Source organism: Ctenopharyngodon idella, chromosome 3 (genome assembly GCF_019924925.1).
Source record: "Ctenopharyngodon idella isolate HZGC_01 chromosome 3, HZGC01, whole genome shotgun sequence".
Classification (NCBI taxonomy): Eukaryota; Metazoa; Chordata; class Actinopteri; order Cypriniformes; family Xenocyprididae; genus Ctenopharyngodon; species Ctenopharyngodon idella.
This window is the reverse complement of record NC_067222.1, coordinates 11,965,850-11,988,946: the sequence shown is the minus strand read 5'-3', so window position 1 is coordinate 11,988,946 and position 23,097 is coordinate 11,965,850. Positions and strand designations below refer to the sequence as shown.

The following is a 23,097-nucleotide window of genomic DNA, read 5'->3' as shown; positions in this document are numbered from 1 at the left end:
AAGAATACGAAAGTGCGGTTTTGGCGGAAACACATGCAAGGCAATCATTTGTTTATATAAAGCATATACATTTACATTTTTTTCCGAAAATGACGGATGGTTTCTCTAGATAAGACCCTTATTCCTCGTCTGGTATTGTTTAAAGCCCTTTGAAGCTGCACTGAAACTGTAATTTTGACCTTCAACCATTTGGAGGCCGATGAAGTCCACTATAAGGAGAATAATCCTGGAATGTTTTCATCAAAAACCTTCATTTCTTTTCAACTGAAGAAAGAAGGACATGGACAACTTGGATAACATGGGGGTGAGTAAATTATCAGGAAAATTTTATTTGAAACTGGACTAATCCTTTAATATTTATTTTTGAATTTACATTACATTATTTTTTTGTTCTTTTCTGTATTGATATCTGCCTATATTTCAATGAAAAATCAGGTTAATGTTCAGGTTTGTAATCAAAGAAGTTGTGAAATAACATCGGACAGAAAAACAGACATAAATGCTTATATTTGAAGTGATATTTAGTATAAAAACAAATTTAATAACTGATATATCTTTGATTTTGGCAGATTAGCTCCTCCCACATCACTTACACAATCAGTGAAGCTCCTCCCACAGCAATCACATCCTCAGTGAAGCTCCTCCCACATCAGTTCTCCAATAAATGCTGGAATATTCCCATCAGACGAGCATCAGAGCATCAGGAAGAGCTGAAATCTGCAAAGACTGAGTTTATTAAAGAGGACAGTGAGAACATGAGTGATCCAGAACCCTGCAGAATGAAACACACTGAAGATACTGAAGAACAAAGAGGTTGGTGTTTATTCTTCAATCATTCATGATGCTGAACAACATTCATGTTAGAAAGATTCAAAAACACTTCAGCAGATTTAGACAAACAGTTAAACTATGAAATACTACAAAAGTTTCTGGTTTATTTATTTTCAACAAATGGTCAGTAAAGGGAGGTTTTATACTTATTTTCAACATCAGGTCAAACTAAACATCATGTTAGCTCTTTTATGTTAGATTTATATATCTGGTTCACACTTTTTTGTAACAATGTTGGCACCATTTTAAACATATAGTATTTTTTAATATAGTAATTGTTTGAGCCATAAACGGTAAATGCCAAAGTAAATGAACTTCCCACAATGACTGACAGGGTTGTTAACTTAAGCAAAGGCAGTTGCTGTAAAATTGAGCATTGTGCGTAATATCATTGCTCCTGCTGCACCCATGGTACGGCAGCAAAGTTCCTTGATTATTACGCCGGAATGACAGTATAGTTCCTAGCCATATTGGCCTAGAAAATCGCAACTTTTCATTTTGCGTCGGTCTTAGTACACGATGTAACTACAGAAGAGTCAAGTTTTAAATAGGAAAAATATTGAAACTCTTTGGTCATTTTTTAACGAGATGCTAACGGTCTAATCAGATTCAATGAACTATGCTAAGCTATGCAAAAAGTGGTACCGCCAGACCCGGAGATCGGCTGAATGGATTCGAAAACAGTAAAACTCAATTGTTTAACTCTAGGGGAGTTGGAAAATGAGCCTATTTTCAAAAAACGTGGAGTGTTCCTTTAATATCAGTCTAAAAGTTGGTGTCAATATATAGCTGTATTGTATATTTTAATGTTAATATCATGTTAGATAATTGTGTCATTGATCAAAAATAATTAATAGTTGTCACTACAGAAACATGCGATTTGTCTCTAATGTTTTAAAAATAGTAATTGGAAGATCAGTTTACGTCATTCATGGAAAGTTTCAGTGACAATAATTTATAAAAATGCATCAAAATGATCATAATATTTTATACCAGTTGTCTATTAGATCACTTTTATGTCTTTTCACTCCATATTTCTCTTTTTGAATTATTTTGATGAACTGAAAATAAAAATTAGTCTTTTTTTTCCCTTTCATTTCAGACCTGATGAAAGAGAACGAGGCGGTTGAAGAACCTTTGAGTTGCTCAACGACTAAAAAGGCATTTTTAATGAACAGAAGAGCCAATGAATCTACAACCTGCACTCAGTGTGGAAAGAGTTTTAGAAAAAAACATCTTGAGCATCACATGAGGATCCACACTGGAGAGAAGCCGTTTACATGTGATCAGTGTGGAAAGAGCTTCACATACAAACAAAATCTTGATGACCACATGAGAGTTCATACTGGAGAGAAGCCGTTCACATGTGATCAATGTGGAAAGAGATTCTCATGCAAACAAAGTCTTAAGCTTCACATGAGGATCCACACTGGAGAGAAGCCGTTCACTTGTGATCAGTGTTGTAAAACATTTAGTAGGGCATCAGCCCTGAAGACACACCTGGTAGTTCATACAAAGGAGAAGCCACATTCATGTTCTGTGTGTGGAAAGAGTTTTTCAGTGCTGTGTAGTTTACAAGTACATCAGAAAATACATACTGGTGTGAGAGAGTACATGTGCTTTGAGTGTGGGAAGACTTTTAATACAGCAAACAATTTAAAACAGCACCAGATTATTCACACTGGAGAAAAACCGTACAAGTGTTCATACTGTGACAAGAGATTCAGTTTTTCATCAAATCTGAAAAGACATGAAAGGATCCACAGCAGAGAGTGAAACCTTTTAAATGTATTAAATATAAACACTATTAAATGTAACTTGAAGCAACACATGGAGATCCATGCAGTGGAGAAACCACATCACCACAGTCTGAAATCATTATAAGTTATTATGTATATATTATATATAACAATATTTGTTGCATTAATTTCCTGTTATCACTGTGAAGCTGCTTTGAAACAATTCACAATTTAAAAAACGCTATATAAATAAAGGTGACTTGACTTACAGTAGTACATAGTAAAGCGCAATGCAGTGAAAATCTGTTTAAAATGTTAATTTGGACTCAAATGAAATAAGTTCACAGTAATTATATGCTCACATTATTAACAAATTATACATATTATTACACAATATTGAGAAAGCAGCAGTGACCAATCAGTGTTGTGTAGGAAACGAAGATTACATGTCAAACCCGCTCCATTTCATGACCAAACTAGTGATTTATAACACATCTTCATGACATTAAAATAGATCATAATCGTGACACAGCGGTTGTCGACCAGATTTGATGGGATTAAAATGACTATTGAACTCATCATGATCTTGACTTTGAGCTTCAATTTTCATTTCACGTCTGTCTCTCATTTGAAATCTTATATGATTTATTGTTTCTTTTGACCTGATGGATTTGAACAAGAAATGAAAAGTTCATCGAGCATGAGTTCTGCAGAAACATCTGAAGATTCACACAAAGGAGAAGATTCAAGAATCACAAAGATTTGCTGTCTGTTCAGAAGCAAACTCTTTGTTCTTTCTTTTTTTTTCAAGAGAGAAGCAAGTCAATGTCCGAAATAACAAGTTGCTCTCTTCCTGTTGAGTGTTGTAAGAGGTTGGCGTTTCTGATCACCTTCGGGTGTGTTTAAACATGCAGGTCAAAGAACATCATGATTTCTTCAGATTAAATTTTAAAATGCATTCAAATAACTTAACTGAAATGTCCAACGGCCAGCTCCGGCACACCGCCCATTAGAGCGCTGCGCGCGACTGATTTCTTAAACCTGTACCCGCCCGCTCCCACTGAATGTCTGACGAGGACCGGCATTTCCCACAACCTGCGGACTTTCTCTCAGAGCTTGTGAAAAATGTAGGCCTACACAAACACTCAGACTAAATTTGTTCAAGTTAACATCCAGAATAACAGACTTTAAACATGATTGCATTTAAATAAGATGATGCAGCCACTAAACCAAAGCGCCACACGTGATAAAAAATATTGGGTATTTTTTTTTATAGTGTTATAAAACATTAACCGTTAAAACAAAAGTACAACTAGCGGCACCTCAGTTTTTAAGCGCAGGCTACTACTCACACACCAAACGATTAACTAAACAAACAGTTTAACTGTTAACAAACAGATTAAGTAAAGCCAAATCACAATAAGAAATAACTTTAACTTTAACTAGGACTTAGAAAATAGGCTAGATATACTTTAAACAAATTAAATACAAAACGAAATAAATGAAATAAATAGAATACCTCAAGAAAATCTCAGATTATACATTCACAATAGCTTGCTTAACAGGCTATTGCAAAAAAGAAAAATATTTTATCTTGCTTTGCCATTGTCAAGTAAACGCTGCTTTAATCTTCTTCTCAATTTCATGTGTTCACTTCTATTACACGCCAAATCCCACCATTCTTTTCGAATTGAAAAAATGGATGTGATGCCTGTCTAACAACTGCATCTATCAGAGAGATAGAGGAATATCTCTGCTTGTAAGCCTGCACAGAAATTATGTCTTCAAGAGAATCCAAATCGTCACTCTGACATCGCAGGCACAAAGAAGGTGAAGATGCTTTCTCAAGTTCTCAGTCTTCTACCTCATCTAGAAGTTCTATGGCCAGTTTAGCCATCACGAAAGCTTGTGCAAGTGCTGAGGCAGCCAAGGCCAGAGCGGCTAATGCATAAAAAGAAATTGAGATTAAAGTGGAACAAGCCCGACTTCAAGCAACATTAGAGGTGCTGCAGGAGGAGAAAGAAAGAGATGCAGCTATACAAGAAGCTGAAATTCTAGCAGCAGCCTTCACAGAAGTAAACCATGTATCAGCATCAGAGTCTTCTAGATTAGCGTCCAACGCACCACAGACTATGATTATGACTATGATTGAGCAGAGATTGAGTCAACTAGATCATCCATTGTGAAGGCCTCATCGACACGATAACCAGTGGCACAGCAAACCGTCCATACCAGCGTGATGAATACGTTCCTCAACTGGATTGAACTGGAATAAATACTTTGAATGTTGCGATCCTATCGGACTTATCGTCATGTTTCAGCTCTACATCCTGGTCCAGCACCCTAGAAGAAAACCATCCCTGTCTTAGAAGATGGCGGGAAGGAAAATGAATTAACCAATCAAGAGGTAACATCAACGTGTACTGAAGTGTGGAGCTGAAATGAGTGCTAGAGCATGTTCCAAGTTTTTTCTGGTTAACGTATATCATGAGGGTAACAAAACGCAATCCAGAAGAATGTATGCAATTCTGGATGAACAGAGCAACCGCTCATTGGCAAGAACAGAATTCTTTGAAGAGTTTCAAATCAAAGGATCTTCTTTTCTGTATTCACTCAAGACATGTGCTGGATTAAAAGAGACAACAGGAAGGAGAGCAAGTGGCTACATTGTGGAGTCATTGGATAAGAATGTAAGCCTTCGTCTTCCTACACTGCTAAAGTACAATCAGATTCCTAATGTTCATTCTGAAATTCCTACCCCAGATGCAGCACGTTGTTTCAGTCACCTCAAGGATATTGCTGATGAAATACCAGCCATTGACCCAGATGCTAGCATCCTCCTTCTCCTTGGCAGGGACCTTATTAGGATCCACAAGGTCCGCCAACAGATTAATGGTTCACATGACGCTCCATTTGCTAAAAAATTAGGTCTTGTATGGGTTGTTGTTGGAGACGTGTCTTAGAGGTGCTCACCGACCTGCTCATGTAGATGTTTTTAAGCCCTCTATACTTGAAAGTGGTCGCCCCAGTTTCTTCTGGCCCTGTGAAAGTCAGTTCTATGTAAAAGAGCAGTTCGGCACCAAACTTCAGTTTCAAGATCATCTTGCATCAAAAGGTGTAAGTGCTTTAGCAACATGTGCAAGCGAAAAGCTAGGCCAATCAATTTTTGTTCGTACATCCAGAGATCATAAGCTTGCACTATCAGTGGATGATGAAAGGTTCCTTTGCATAATGGACGAAGAGTTCTATCAAGATGAATCCAATGGCTGGGTGGCTCCTTTGCCATTTCAAGTTCCTAGAAGAAGGCTTCCAAATAACAGGGAGTACGCTTACAACCATCTTTCTTCACTTCATCATACTTTGGACAAACGTCCTCAGTTGAAAGCTCATTTTCTTGAGTTTATGGAAAACATGTTTGCTAACGGACGTGCAGAAATTGCTCTCCCACTCAAGAGAGATCAAGAGTGTTGGTATCTGCCTTTGTTTGGTGTTTATCATCTGAAGAAGCCAAACTAGATCCGTGTGGTCTTCAACTCCAGTGCACATTATGATGGAGTCTAATTGAATGATGTCCTACTTGTGGGGCCAGACCTCAATAATAGCCTCCTTGCTGAGATTTCGAAGGGAGCCAGTGGCTATTACCGCTGATATTCAGCACATGTTCCACTGTTTTTTAGTCAGAAAGGATCACAGACATTTCTTGCACTTTCTTTGTTATCAAGACAATGACCCAGGTAAAGAAATAGTGGAATACAGAACGTGTGTTCATGTGTTCGGCAGTCGTCCCTCTCCTGCTGTTGCTATTTATGGTTTGCATAGAACAGCCAAAGAGGAAGAAATTAACTTTGAGAGTGAAGTGAAGTAGTTTGTTGAACATGATTTCTATGTTGATGATGCTCTGAAATCCTTCCCTACTGAAGCAGTAGCAATTAATGTTCTCAAGCAAACTCAAGACATGCTTGCGGTAGCAAACCTTAGACTACATAAAATAGTCTCTAATCGACCTGCAGTGATGGAGGCATTTCACCCTAAAGATCGGGCTGTGGGTATCAAAGATGTTGACCTCTTCTTTGAAAGTCCAGCCAGTCTAGGAGTGTCATGGAACTTGGCATCAGACACATTTACTTTCCAAGCCATTGATGATAAGAAGCCATTCACTTGGCGAGGTGTACTGTCAACCTATATGATCCATGTGGTTTCATTGCCATGAAAAGGAAGGCTCCATCAAAGGAAGGCTGTTGCTCCGGGAACTCTCCGTGCAGGCTGAAGATTTGGATTCTCCATTACCAGATGACTTGGTTACGATGGAGGAACTCCTTATAAAACCTGCAAGATCTAAAGATCCCATATACTTACTCATCTTTTCCTACTTCAGAGGTTCAGACAAGGTAGTTGTGTATATTCACAGATGCATCCATGAAAGCTGTTGCAGCTGTAGCATATCTGCACTCTACATCTCGCAATGGCCAAAACAGGTACTGGCTTTGTGTTTGGAAAGTCAAAGTTAGCACCACGACCAGATCTGCCTGTTCCAAGATTGCAACTCTGTGCTGCAGTTGAGATCGCAGACATGGTTATAGAAGAAATAGGCTTGCAGTTCAACAGTATCCAGTTTTACACAGACAGTAAAGTTGTTCTTGGATATATTCATAATCAAACAAAACGTTTCTATGTGTATGTGGACAACAGAATCCAATGCATTCTTCAGTCATCTACTCCTAGTCAATGGAACTATGTTCCATCAGATGTCAATCCTGCAGATCATGGGTCTAGATCTGTAGCAGCTGATCATCTCAGTAGCATAATTTGGCTTACAGGGCCAGACTTACTTTTGATCTCTCCAACCTTAAACTTCTTTGCCTCAAGAGAACTATGACCTTGTTGATCTTGCATTAGATCCAGAAATCGGACCACAAGTGGTTTTATGTCTAACTGCAGTATCAAATCAGTTCCTGACTCCTGAACATTTTGACCGCTTCTCCAGCTTGAGCCCAATCAGAGAGATCGCTCGTTTAAGCCACATCTCCCAGACATTCTCCCATTTAACAAAAGAGCCAAGATGTAGTGGATGGCATTTCTGTACTAACAGTCCCACAAATGAGGAGTTGGAAAAAGCCAGGATTGTTATCCTAAAGAGTGTTCAACATGTAGCCTATTCCGAGGAACTAAGTGATATAAAAGCAGGATGCAATCTCTGACCTAAAAGTAGTATATGGAAACTTCATCCTATTCTGGATGACAAAGGTCTTCTATGTGTTGGTGGCCATATTGCTCAGGCAGGTTTTGAGAAGGAAGAATGTAATCCTGTGATCATTCCTGGGAAACATCACGTAGCAACTTTGCTTGTTCTACACTATCATCAAGCAGTCAAGCATCCAGGAAGGCATTTTACTGAGGGAGCAGCTGGGTATTGGCTGATGAGCGCCAAAAGATGCATTGGAAGTCTACTTAACAAGTGTGTGACATGCAGAAAGCTTTGTCGTCCTACAGAGCTCCAACAGATGGCAGACTTGCCTGCAGAAAGACTTCAAGTGGCTCCACCTTTCACATATGTAGGAGTCGATGTATTTGGACTATGGCAGGTGGTTTCTTGCTGCACTAGAGGAGGCTACTCCAATTCCAAAAGATGGGCGGTCATTTTCTCATGTATGTGCACAAGAGCAGTGCACATTGACATTGTAGAGACATTGAGTGCAAGCGGATTCATTAATGCTCTACGACGTTTTTTTTTTGTTTTTTTTTTGCAATAAGAGGACCCGCCAAGCAGAAATTTTCTTGGAGCAGTGCAGGAGCTCAAGATGAATAAAGAAACATCAAGCTCTGATCTTGAGAAGTATCTACAACAACATGCTTGTACATGGATATTCAACCCTCCCCATGCATCACATATGGGAGGTGCATGGGAAAGGATGGTGGGTATAGCCCGACATATTCTTGACTGTATGCTGCTCGAAACAAAGTCCCTGCATCTCACACACAAAGTTCTTGTAACCCTCATGGCTGAAGCGTCTGCTATTATTAATGCATACCCTCTCATCTCAGTTTCTTCAGATCCTGAAGCTCCTTTAATACTCACCCCTGCTATTCTGCTGACCCAGAAAACCTGTTCAATCCCTCCGCCACCTGGTCAGTTTACAGATAAAGATCTTTTTAAAGCTGAGTGGAAAAGAGTTCAAAATCTTGCAGAAACATTTTGGACAAGATGGTGCCGTGAGTACCTTTCCACTCTACAAAGTAGGCAGAAGTGGCAAGATAAGAAGCCTTGTCTTGAGGAAGGAGACATTGTGTTGATGCAAGATGGCCAAGCCAAGAGAAATCAGTGGCCTTTGGCTATCATTACAAAAGTGCTACCTAGCAAAGATGGTCTTGTGAGGAAAGTGAAGCTAAAATTCATTAAAGAAGGTGTACAGAAAAACTTCATTTGCCTTATATCAGAAGTGGTTCTACTTTATTCCCCCTAAGACACTAGATTAATAAAGTGGGGTCTTTACAAACCCCAGGCAGGGAGTGTGCTGGACTTTGGTTTGAACAAGAACTTTTATTTTGATATTTATTTTTGAGTTTTCCCTAGTTTTCCTATTCTTGTTTTAAGAGGAAGTAGGCAAAATTACTTAAGTGCTTTAGTTGTGCAAGGTATGCCATGTGGTTGCAGTCATCCAGCTTCATCTTGCCTATCAAAGCCCTTTGAAATGCAATGTTTAAAGGGGTGGTTCAGTGTTTTTTTTTCTAGGCTTGATTGTGTTTTTGGGGCACAGTTTAACCCATTGTCTTAATGCTTCGTTTTTTTTAAAAAAAGACGAATTTTTCATATATTTTACCTTTACCTCTATACCTCTGTTTCCATTGTCATTCGAACAGCTCGTTTGACTTTCTTGATTCTATGAAGCCACTCCCTCCGAAATACGCAATGTGCTCAGATTGGTTAGCTTGCCCAGTGTCTTGTGATTCGCTGAAGCGTCTGGAAATGCAGCGCCCCTTACCATTCATTGTTACATGTAACGTTTAATTTATAGCATGAACAACTGTTTGTCTATGAACATAGACGTTAGTTGGTGTTTGTTGGCATTTGCTGGAGAAGTATGCAATAGAATTTAGCTAACTGGCTAGCGAAACAAAAACGTGTTGGTCTTTGTTTACGTCCTCGATGCAACCAAAAAATAGCAACAGAACTGTACATTTAAAAGACATGTACAAACAATAAAACGTACTTACAGTTTGGGGCCGATAAACAGCAGCTTCTGCTTTTAAAGTGGGAACTGCTTCATCTTTCAGTAAAAGCCTTTGTGCAAATCCAGCATTAAACTCGCATAGATTCTGGAAGCTGTCTTCCACGTGCATCCAGTGTATAAAATATCACAGATTATAATGGGTTCTATTATCTTTTGACATGTCGCTCACGTCCGGTGTACACAACTCTTCCACTTCCATTATGTTGTGCGACATGGCCTCGCCCACTTTGTTGCGTGTTCCCAGGGGTGTGTTTTGCAGGGTTTATGTTGTCACCAACCCGTTGTAGTCCAAACCGATCGTTTTTGTAGGCATTAAACTGCCATAACTTTAAAAGACAATATCTCCGTTTGCATTGAACTTTCAGCGCTGTAACTTTGCAGATACTGTTTATGCTCAAACAGCAACATTACACACTAACTAAAGTTAAAAAAGTGAAATCGCAATGAACCACCCCTTTAATTTTGTTTTGTGAGCATTGAGTACTTTATTGCTGAGCTATGTGTTATAATTGAGTCTGTTGGTAATTTTGCAATGTAGCATTCAATTTAGCAATTGTAACTTGTTCTACTCAACTTTTCAAAGTGTTTATCTACTTTATGACATTAATGCTTGTGTATTCTCTCTTCTTTGTAGTTTCACATTTTTTCAAGATTAAACTTCAGAAACTGCATCTTTGTGGAGTTTATTGTGAAAGTGTTTAGCGGCTGGATAACTGGATTAATTAAAACATCTTCAGTTCAGGTGTTTCTTGTTCATTTGTCTCGTTTGCTCCCTTGTTAGCTGTGTTTATAAGCCCTCAGCTTCTGTCTGTTCTTTGTCCAGTCACTTGCCTTGCCTTGTCTTGCATTGTCTTTTTTTATCATACACATTTAACCCTGATTATTCAGGTGGGGTCAAATCTAGCATAAATCATAAAGTTCTCACCCGCCGCAGACTGAAGCTCTTCTGGAATGATGGAGAAGACTTTCTTTTTGGAGGCTCAGTTTGTAGTAAAGTCTCACAGAATGCAACTGTAACAATAAAAATAGGCTACTTACTTTATTGGTTACAATAAAAACGCAAAATAATCTAGCTTTGTCCAGCAATATTGTAGATCCCTGGATCATTTATCCTTAATGCAGTTCAGCATCTGATGAAGCCTTTTACTCCTCACGCTTTTATGCTACTTTTCTGGAAATCCCAACTTCATATTAATTATCAATTGATCAATGCCCAGTATGATCCAATCGTCCTGTTGTAGTTTCAGTGTCTGTAAACCAGAATTAGGCCTTAGTTCAATTAGGGCATTTAAGTAGCTTTTAGAAAAAACATTACTGGTGTGCATCTTGAGACAAAACAATGACTCTGACATATTTTAAGGTATGTCAGTACAAGTTGCTTACAGTTAAAAAAGCTCAAACATGCATTTTAGTCTAGCACTAGCTTAAGCCTTGTCTGTGAAACCGGGGGTCTTTTTCATTACAAACATTTAAAACTCAAGAACTACAATGTTTCTAACAGTTAAACAGAATAAAGTGAGATGATCTAATAGTTAAACACTCAGCATAAACTGAGATTATCTGAATGTCTTGTTGAATGAGTGTTGATAGTCTGAGGATCATCAATATTAACAGAGAAACTGCTGAAAACACTCTTTATTTCATGTCAATAGTTCCTGTTTTCACCTCATTTATTATGCTGATGTCTTCAGATAACAGTATTGTCTTTCAATAGATCAGTTTTATCGTCTTTTCTCATATATCCTGACTCAAATGATGTGTTCCTAGCAGTAAACACTCAGAATAAAGTAAGATAATCTGAATGTCTTGTTGAATGAGTGTTGATAGTCTGAGGATCATCAATATTAACAGAGCTGCTGAAAACACTCTTTATTTTTTAAGTCTCAAGTATTAACATAGTAAACTACTAGTTCACTTGTAGTACAGATTCAGTACAATTGAGAAACATGGTTGTGAACTAGTTGTGCACTTAAAGTTTACTACCGTAACACTCAGTACGCTTAAACATATGCTTTTTATATACTAAATCGGTCCAATTTAGTCCCAAGCAGGACATTTACAAGTTTACTACTAGTACACTGATATTACACTTACTACATAAAGTATACTTAAAAAAATACTTGAACATAACTAAAGTATACTTCATAAAATGAACTTTTTCGTAAGACAACAGTCTCCATCTCACCACAGCTTTACACAACCAGCAGAAAGGGGGCTTCCAGGTTTAAGTTGGATTAAGACATGAGTTCAAATCAAATCAGTTTTATTGTACAGAATATGTGCCATGGTGAGTGAAATTCTTAAGAGCACACTTCAGACAATGTAGAATACAATTTTACATACTTACAGACAATATACAGATGCTGTTATCTACAGAGTTTTGTAGTTCCGCTGATTTTCTCTCAAATTTCATTAAAACAGGACAACATTAAGATAATTAGTGCTCTCGTACCTTTAATAGTGTTGCATATGTTCAACATCAATCACAATTTTCTTGTTTAAATTGTGTCGAAGAAACAAGAAAAGGAAGATGAGGGAGAAAGTTCGGCCAAGACGTGGGCTTGATGGAAGAGGCCAGCTCAACAGCAAGTCGGTTTATTGCTCGGGTACACCATGGCCATACAATGGAGAACATCATGTGCAAAGTGTCTTCACAAAGAAAGCTAACCTTTAACATCCAGATCTTCAGAGACTACCCTTTGGCTGTGGTAAAACGTTGGGCAGCCTTTGCCAGAGTAAGACAGATCCTTCAGGATGAACCCGGTGTGAAGTTTGCTTATTGCTCATTGGATATGCTTTTTGAACCAGACCCTATATTAATTGAGTTTCCGAAGAATTTTTGAGACTTGCACGGGTACAAAAACAGTTTGTTTCTTATGGGTTAATATCTGCTAAAAAAAAAGAAAAAAAGTATTATTTTGTATTAGAAAAAAATAAAGTTCCAACTCTTAAATTATGGCTGACAGAATTGTCAAGTACACTGCATCAAGAAAGAATTAGGTATACCCTAATAGACAAGGCTTTGTTATTTGAAAAAAATTGGTCCCCTTCTATGTCCTTTCTGCAAACTTGTTATTAATATGTTTATCATGCCTACATTACCTACTTTTACCTCTGGATAGCACTTATGGGTTGAGTTTTTGGGTGGGGGGGATTTTATTTATATTTTCTGTTCAACTATTACTTTCATGATTATTGTTTTTCTTCTTGTTTTTTATGCATATTTGTTAGAATGTAAGTTTTGTTTGAATTAAAAAAAAAGTGTAATTACAATTTACCGTTGACAGCCTCTCCTCCTATGCCTTTCCTTTCAATCATTATCTTTCAATAGAGCAGTTTTATAGGCTTTTCTCATATATCCTGACTCAAATAATGTGTTTCTAACAGCAAATACTCAGAATAAATTGAGATGATCTGCTAATGATCTGAATGTCTTGTTGAATGAGTGTTGATAGTCTGAGGATCATCAATATTAACAGAGAAACCGTCTCAGGTTATGACTATAACCATGGTTCCCTGAGAGAGGGAACGAGACACTGCGTCCCGAAAGGGGCGCTATGGGAACGCCCTCAGCGTGAATGCGTCTGATGCACGTGTGTCAACTAGTCCAATGGCGAGAGTGAACGTCACTGGTGGGTGACGTCACGACCAGGAAAGGATAAATACACATCCGGAAAGACCGGCTTCAGCTTAAATTGCCGAAGCAAATCGATCACAGGAATGTAGGGAGTATGGCAACGCGACGCAGTGTCTCGTTCCCTCTCTCAGGGAACCATGGTTATAGTCATAACCTGAGACGTTCCCTTTCGAGGGAACTCGCACTGCGTCCCGAAAGGGGCGCTATGGGAACGATATCCCAAAACGCCATAATTCCAAAATGCCTGTCCGTGTGAAACTGTGGCACACTAAGACGAGAGCACTGATGAGCCTGGAGCTGCGTCCAGGTCGAGATATATCATCTCACAACGTGAGTGGCGAGGATCAGCCCACCACATCACAGACTTCCTTGAGGAAAACCCCCAACAACAAGGCCATGGAAGCCACCATACTCCTAGAAGAGTGAGCTCTGACAGACAGTGGATACTGCTGACCAGAGACCTCATACGCAAGTGACATAGTCTCAACTATCCACTTGCTAACCATGGACGCAGGGAGACCCCTTATAGCGCGGTCCAAAACAAACAGTTGATCTGAAGTCCTCCACAGGGCAGCTCTGTGGACATTAGGTGTCCAGTGCTCACACTGGACACACAAGATTCAACTTTTCCTGGTCTGGGTCTGAGAACAGAAAGCTTGCAGCACTATAGGCCGTGGAATATTGGTCAGAACCTTAGGTATATAACCCGGTAGGGTAAAGGAACACTTGACCATCCCTGGTGCACACTCAAGGCACGTAGGGGATACAGATAGGGCCTAAAGGTCTCCTACTTTTTTTTAGGGGAGAACCCAAGCAGGAACCCTAGAGCATGCTGCAGGCCTCAGCCTCAGAGTGCCACGAAGGAAACGATACCTCAAAGGGTTATACCCCACAATTATACCATCCACAGGGACATGGAATGCAGAAATACGAGGATAGTTTCCTTGTGGCTGGAGTTCTGGAGTAAAGTATGGTTTCCACAACCTCGGTTGAGAGACCAGATACTATGAGTTGGGCCCCCTCAGGGGCCAAACCCACAGGTTCAATACTTCTGGGCGGGGTGAAAAATCAAACCCTTCACCTGAGATAGAAGGTCTCTCCTGATCAGAATCTCCGAGGGAGAGCCGTCGAGGAGAAACACAAGCTCCAAGAACCATAACAGACTTGGCCAGTAAGGTGCTACTAACAGACTTATTCCTTCCCGGCGAATTTTGTCCAGAACTCCTGGGAGCAGAACAATTGGGGGAAAAATATACAGACATGGCCCCGGCCATGTCTGTACCATGGCATCCAGTCCAAGAGGAACTGGATGTGTAAGGGATAACCACAGTGGACAGTGCGCCGTATCCTGAGACGCGAAAGATCCACTTCCACGTGGCTATAGATCTCCCATATAAGCTTCACCACTTTGGGGTGAAGTCTCCATTCCCCTGGCCTCAGCCCCTGTCTCGACAGGACGTCTGCTCCTATATTCTAGGTCCCTGGAATAAGATTGTTCTCACAGAGAGCATCTTTCCCAAGGACCACAGGAGGATCTGGTGTGCCAGATAGTGGGTGCGAGCGCAGACCCCCCTGTTGATTTATACAAGAAACCACCGATGCATTGTCTGTCCAGACAGCTCGATGACCTCTCAGGTCTGGGAGGAAGAACTTCAATGCATTGAACACTGCCATCATCTCCAGGCAATTATGTGCCACGAAAGATGACTCCTCCACAGCCCTTGAGCTGAGCGGCCTTCCATTACCACTCCCCAGCCTATGAGAGAAACATCTATCATGAGAGTGACTCAATGATATTAAGCTCCTAACACAGGGCCCTGGGACAGGAACCAACTTTTCTTCCATATAACCAAGGCGCGGAGACACCGCCGTGTGATCTTGATCATACGAAGTGGGTTCCCCCTCAGGGACAACCCTTGGTCCTGAGCCACTACTGTAAGGGTCTCATGAACAGCAGGCCAAAAGGTATCACCATTGGACGCAGCTGCCACCAGACCCAACAGTTTTAGAAAACTGTTTTACAGTGAGTGACTGGCCTAGATATATCTCCTGTGTGACTGAAAAGATTGCAGAAATACGAGTGGGCGACAGAACGGCCCGCAGCGTCACTGAATCCATACCATGCCCAGGAAGGTGGTTCTCTGTAATGGAGAAAGCACACTCTCCTTGGCGTTCAGCCACAACCCCAATTTTTATATGAGCAAGAACGACATCTCGATGTCGAACTGACCATCTGTTCTGACTGCGCTAATATTAGCCAGTCATCTAATCAGTTCAGAATGCGTATGCCCAGCAGCCTGAGCAAGGCCAAAGCTGCATCTACGCATTTCATGAACGTGTGGGGTGATAGAGCTAGACCGAATGGAAGAACCTAATATTGGTATACTTTGCCTCTGAAAGCAAACCTGAGGAACTTCCTATGCTGTGGAAGGATAGAGACATGGAAGTATGCATCCTTTAGAACTATCATGACAAACCAGTCCTCGGATCTGGTTTAGCGTCAACATTTTGAACCCAAGTCTCCTGACTGAACGATTCAAATGATTAAGATCTAATATAGGACGCAACCCTCCATCCTTCTTTGGAACAAAATAGTAGCGGCCCTAAAAACCCTAACTCTCTGCTGGGAGGAGGAACCCATTTTGTAGCTCCTTTCGCAAAAGAGTTTACTTTCTGTTCCATCACCAGAGCCTGCCCAGTGAGATAAATTTGGCAGAAGCCTCAACTCTGCCAGAAAATCCACAAAAGGGAACCAGCCTCTCAAAGCTGGTCTCTGGTATACCTAGAGCAGCCACTTTGGTGACCTGAAATACACTGGCAGGAAACAACCCATTTGACTGCTTTTCGACCCTCCTCAGAGGGTGCGAACCTGACGCAGCGTCGTGTGAACGCTGAGTCATAGCTTGCTGGAAACTGCTGCGCCCTGAAACACCAAGGGTGCCAGGGTTGGTAGAACGGCCCCATACAGACAATGAAGTTGAGCGGGCACCGTATATTGAGGTGTACACCGCTCTATCCCGTATGGGGCTGCCCTTAGATTCCATTCAGAGGGTGCGAGCCTGATGCAACGTCGTGTGAGCGCTGAATCAAAGCTTGCTGGAAACCGCTGCGCCCCAAAGCACCGAGAGTGATGGGGTTAGCAGATCGGTCCCCTGAGGGCAACGAAGTGGCACGGGCACCGTATACTGAGGTGTACACCGCTCCACCCCGCAGGGGGCTGCCCTAAGAAGCCTAACACCACTGGCGTCAGGATCTACATGAAAGGCTGAACTAATACATGAATCTAACTACTTAAAGTCAGATAAATATGTATTATTTTAATTTCTCAAAATTAAATTACAGCCAACTGTCCATTTAATTCCTGAAAAATTAAATGCAGCAAATGATCTATCAGACAAGTTAAAACTGTCTGAAAGAAATGCTAAATATAGTATGCATATAGGCCATACACACATCAAAATAAAGAGTTATTAGTGCAGACATATAGCTTTTAAAAACCAGGCAATATCCCATTTAACTCCTCAAATTAAATGCATCAATGAATCACCAGACAAGTGTACACGGTCTGAATGATTGGTTGAATATTTATAACTGCCGTCTGCACACCCTAATCTACGCGTTGCCTCGGCAAACACGAGATCAGAGCCACTAGATTCTTTATTGCATTTTGCAGGCTCGAAATCTACGCGTCGCCTCGGCAGACGCGAGATGAGAGCCACTAGAATCTTTAATGCAGTTTGCAGACTCGAAATCTACGCGTCGCCTCGGCAGACGCGAGATCCGTGCCACTAGATTCTTATTGCATTTTGCAGACTCGAAATCTACGCGTCGCCTCGGCAGACGCGAGATGAGAGCCACTAGAATCTTTATTGCAGTTTGCAGACACGAAATCTACGCATCGCCTCGGCAGACGCGAGATCCGTGCCACTAGAATCTTTAATGCAGTTTACAGACTCGAAATCTACGCGTCGCCTCGGCAGACGCGAGATGAGAGCCACTAGAATCTTTATTGCAGTTTGCAGACACGAAACCTACGCATCGCCTCGGCAGACGCGAGATCCGTGCCACTAGAATCTTTAATGCAGTTTACAGACTCGAAATCTACGCGTCGCCTCGGCAGACGCGAGATGAGAGCCACTAGAATCTTTATTGCAGTTTGCAGACACGAAATCTACGCATCGCCTCGGCAGACGCGCGATCCGTGCCACTAGATTCTTTATTGCATTTTTGCAGACCCGTAATCTACGCGTCGCCTCGACAGACGCGAGATCAGAGCCACTAGATTCTTTATTGCAGTTTGCAGACCCGAAAACAACGCGTCGCCTCGGCAAACGCAAGATCCAAGCCATAGATTCTTTATTGCTCAAGACTTTATTCCCTCAAGAAAAAAGCCAAGTGGAGCAGAGCTAAAAAATCTCGATAGTGCATCACATCGGGAAATTTATGAATGAACACCGTCAGATCCCAATACAAGAGCTGACATGTCTGCTCTGCTCTCAAACAAACAACACATGAATCGCGTGTATCCCCACTCGTATAGTAGCGAGGGCAGGGAAGCACACACGACTCAAGTTGCTATTTGCTCGCCAATAAACTCCTGTCTAGAAATATATAATGCTTGAGGACAAACAACAATAAATAGACAGAGACAGTTTCACACAGATCGCTTTGCTGAGGCACAAAAGCTGAAGCCGGTCTTTCCGGATGTGTATTTATCCTTTCCTGGTCGTGACGTCACCCACCAGTGACGTTCACTCTCGCCATTGGACTAGTTGACACACGTGCATCAGACGCATTCATGCTGAGGGCGTTCCCATAGCGCCCCTTTCGGGACGCAGTGCGAGTTCCCTCGAAAGGGAATCCTGAAAACACTCTTTATTTCATGTCAATAGTTCCTGTTTTCACCTCATTTATTATGCTGATGTCTTCAGATCTGCTGTAAATTGACACTTAAAGCTCATTTCATTGGTGTCAGCAGACTGAGGGGATTTGTTGGCTACAGATATCTACGTTTATTTCTAAATAAATGTTTATGCTTCATCTGTTTTTTCACACCATTATTTATATTTATATATATTATATATAAAACAAACTCAGTAAATGATATATTTTTCATATTGGCAGATAAGCTCCTCCCACAGCTATCACATCATCAGTGAAGCTCCTCCCACATCAGTTCTCCAATAAATGCTGGAATATTCCCATCAGACGAGCATCAGAGCATCAGGAAGAGCTGAAATCTGCAAAGACTGAGTTTATTAAAGAGGACAGTGAGAACATGAGTGATCCAGAACCCTGCAGAATGAAACACACTGAAGATACTGAAGAACAAAGAGGTTGGTGTTTATTCTTCATTCATTCATGATGCTGAACAACATTCATGTTAGAAAGATTCAAGCACTTCTGCACATTTAGATAAACAGTTAAACTATGAAACGGAAGGATCTTTTTTCTTTTTTACAAATGGTCAGTAAAGGGAAGTTTGAGAAACTTTAAAACATTAAATAACATTAAATATTATTATTTTTTGTTTTATTTTACATTTGTTTTATATCTGGTTCACAATTTGCAACAATGTTATGACTATTTTTTTAAATATATTAACATCATTGTTATTTTTTCAGGAATAAACAGTAAACATCAAACTGCATCAAGTAAATAAACATTCCAGAATGGCTGACAGGGTTGTAAGCATAAATTAAGCAAAATATGATTCATAATTCCTGATAAAGTTGTATTTCTCATAAATTATAGAAGTTTTTCATAGTTAGAGATTATTCTTCTTAGAGTAACTTTAGTAACAGGGTTGATGGATGCAGTCATTCATTTGTGTAAAAACTGTGTAAAAAAATGTCACTTCCTGGGTGTCACAGTTTTAAGATATTCTCTATTTGTTTGTTTGTTTGTTTGTTTTGTTTCAATCATGTCAAGAAATAACAGGGTTGAGTGAAACATGTAGGACACAGGCAACGCCAATAAAAATAGTTAAAGCTTATGTCACAATCTGCAGCATCATTTTTGTTACAAGCATTTATAACAAATAATAATCATTCCAAAATGTAAAAATATACAATCTACTCCACTTGATGGCAACAATTTGTGCTCTTTTGTTTGAGGTTGTGTTTTAATGGTGTCACACGCGTATGAATGGAAGTCAGTTGAAGGAAAAATCTAGTTTAATAAGTTCTTTAGTAAAATAAATTATCTAATAGTTGGTGTCAACATATGGTAGTATTGTATATTTTAACGTTAAAATCACGTTAGATAATTTTGTCATTGATCAAATATTTAATAGTTCTCACAACAGAATCATGAGATTTTTGTGTAATGTTTTAAAAATAATTATTGAAGATCAATGCACCTCATTTATGGAAAGTTTCAGGGATGATAATTAATTCATAAAAAGTCATCAAAGTGCTAGTAATATTTTATAGCAGTCGTCTACTTTTTAACATCAGGGTTCATCTTTATGTCCTTTCACTTCATTTTCTGTCTTGATGTACTGAAAATGAAATTACACTTTTTTTCTTTCATTTCAGACCTGATGGATGAGAGTGAAGAACTGAGTGAAGTGGAGGAGGAACATCATGACAAACCTGGAGAAAAACATTTGATTCGCTCAAAGACTAAAAAGACATTTTTAAAGAAAAGAAGAGCCAAGAAATCTGCAACCTGCACTCAGTGTGGAAAGAGTTTCACACACAAATGTCATCTTGAGATTCACATGAGGATCCACACTGGAGAGAGACCGTTCACATGTGATCAGTGTGGAAAGAGCTTCAGTCAATCATCATATCTTAATGTTCACACGAGGATCCACACTGGAGAGAAGCGACATGCATGTGATCAGTGCGGAAAGAGTTTCATACAAAGAGCAAACCTCAAAGTTCACATGAAAATCCACACTGGAGAGAAGCCGTTCACATGTGATCAATGTGGAAAGAGTTTCACAAACAAAAAACAACTTAATGTTCACATGAAAATCCACACTGGAGAGAAGATGCACACATGTGATCAATGTGGGAAAACATTTATTGGGTCATCAGACCTGAAGAGACACCTGACAGTTCATACGAAAGAGAAGCCACATTCATGTTCTGTGTGTGGAAAGAGTTTTTCACAGCTGCGAAATTTACAGAGACATCAGAAAATACACACTGCTGTGAGAGAGTTCATGTGCTTTGAATGTGAGAAGACTTTTTCTACAGGTAGCGATTTAAAACTGCACGAGAGGATCCACACTGGAGAAAAACCTTACAAGTGTTCACACTGTGACAAGAGATTCAGTCAGTCAGCAAATCTGAAAGCACATGAGAGGATCCACACTGGAGAGAAGCCGCACACGTGTGATCAGTGTGGAACAAGTTTCACTATTAAAAGTAACCTGAAGCGACACATGAAGATCCATGCAGTGGAGAAACCACATCACCACAGTCTGAAATCACAATAAGTTCATCTTTATGTGCTGAGAAACAAAATCTCTTCTGTGAAAGACAGTCACAGTTAAATCACTCCATCTCCACCTTTTTCTGGTGAGCACACTGGTGTAGGGCTGCTATTAACAATTATTTTGATAATCTACTAAATCTACTAGTAAAACTGAACAATATTATACATTAAAAATATTATTTTAAAAAATCATTTTAATTCATTATTTTAAACAATATTATTTCACATCCTGCCCAATGCTTTCCTCTAATAAATGTGTAATATAAAACATATGAAATATAAACATCAACAAACAATTGCTTGTTCAAAAAAAGTCTACCTTTAAAATTTTCATACACTGAAAAAAAAAACATTGAGTAAAATTTACTAAATTTTTCTTTTGCAAGTTTTTGTATGCATATTTTTTTAAGTAAATTTCAAATATTGAATTAAGTAACTCTACTTAACAAAGTTAAGTAGTAAATTAACAAAGTAAAATTAACAAAGAAAATAAGTCATTTTAACTTGGCTGGTAAAAGGTTGAATAATTTGAAGTTTCTTTTGCAGTACATTTTACTCAAACAATATTAACTGAATTAAACTACACTTTTAAAGTGTATACTTTACTTAGAAACATCCAATTAAATAATACAGTAGATATTGTGTAGACACCATATCTACATATTAGAAGTAACAGCACCTGAACACAGAGACCTCAGTACTTGGTACACAATACACAATGACATTAACATTTGACGGGTCGTATTTGAGTGTGAATGTGCCATTTTGAGTAGAAAATGAACAGAGGTGTAAAGAGTACCTAAAAACCATACTTGAGTAAAAGTACTGATACCTTACATCGAAAATGACCACTAGAAGTTACAAGTAACCAATTCCGATACGACTTGAGTAAAAGTCTCTGATTTTAACAGTACTTAAGTATTTTACTCATGCTGAATGTAGGCTCAGAGATGCACTAGTCCTGAGAGACTGCCAGTGAAAATAAGATGAGAAAAGTCTACATTTAAGATAAAGGGGTTTGAGTGATTAATAATCAGTATCTAACCTGAATAAAAAATATGTATTAAATGTTATCTTCATTATATTTCATCTGCAACAGCATTGTGAACTTTGCGATGCATTTGGTCATTAACTTTTAAAAGCATCATTATGCAAAGATGAGGAGAGTTCTCCACATAAAAGACCCGTGACTGGCAGAAATATTTTTCTCTCTGAAACGGTAGGAAATTAAATTTAATTGAATGTGGAATAATCAAAGCATACTGATTAACCAGGATAATAATCAACGATTAGTCAATTAATCATTCTAATAACCATTAGATTAATTGATTATCAAAATAATCGTTTGTTGCAGCCCTATCAAGCACATCCCTGTGGGAGTCTCTTCCACAAACACGTACTCTGGTCGATTTCATAAGAGATCAGCAATTTCTTAGTAGACTATTTGTTATTTTGCTGGTTTCTGCTCATTTAAGACTGTCTTTTATAGTTGCATCACATTAATATGTTGTCAATGCAGATTTATTAACTTCAGTCACGACATAATCTATGAGCCCCAATGGAAAAACACTTGATAGATCACCGTCACTCCTGCTCTAGGCGGTGAAACTGCTTCAAATAAAAATTGTTGGCAACATTACCTAAAAACAGTAGACTACAGCAAGTACAAGCGCTAAGTATTTTTTTCTCCAAATTAATATTTTCTTTCCTCTCGTCGCTTCCAGTCCAGTGGGTGGCGGTAATACGTTTGTTTCCTAACCACCAACCTCAGAGAAAAAAAAAGATTTGTTTTCAGCTTGGTCTCTGTGATATGTTGTGCTACTGAAAACTGTTATAAATGTGCTTTTGGTTCATAAAAAAGATTTTTAAATTGGGTCAATAAATACCTGTAATATTCCCATCCTCAAAGTTTTCAAACGAGCAGGAATATCTGGAGGTGCAGCAACTCGTCTGAGAAGATGGTGTTTGTTAAAGAGTAATAAAACATCAGGAACAAGCAGGTTGGTGTGTATTCTTGATTCATCTTTAATTAATGTTGTAAGCTAACAAAGCTGTCCGCAGATCCTTAATGTAAAAATAAGACCTTAATTGTCTTTAAAATGTCTCAGATCCACGTTTCAAATGTGTTAAAATGCAACTGAACCATCAGCGAGAAGATTTAGATTTTAATTTCGCTCATTGTTTTTTGAAATCGTAAAACTGTTGAACTCAG

The 23,097-nt window shown here is 39.3% G+C and overlaps 2 protein-coding genes across 6 annotated transcripts in view; both read left to right on the top strand.

Moving 5' to 3' along the window:
* Positions 1–644: 644 nt before the first annotated feature.
* Positions 645–23,097, top strand: part of LOC127509886 (gastrula zinc finger protein XlCGF7.1-like) — a 115,628-nt gene continuing 93,175 nt past the window's right edge. Inside the window, exon 1 of one of the 5 annotated variants that reach the window (XM_051889134.1) lies at positions 645–813. In XM_051889134.1, the coding sequence (XP_051745094.1) occupies positions 756–813 (58 nt within the window). In that variant the 5' untranslated portion in view covers positions 645–755. Of the gene's footprint in view, positions 814–18,605; positions 18,773–23,097 lie in introns of those variants that run through there. The other 4 variants (XM_051889105.1, XM_051889119.1, XM_051889139.1 and 1 more) reach the window with 4 other exon arrangements.
* LOC127510126 (gastrula zinc finger protein XlCGF49.1-like) lies at positions 1,939–2,607 on the top strand. The gene has a single exon (XM_051889607.1). It carries the CDS (start codon positions 1,939–1,941, stop codon positions 2,605–2,607), a length of 669 nt encoding a protein of 222 aa, XP_051745567.1.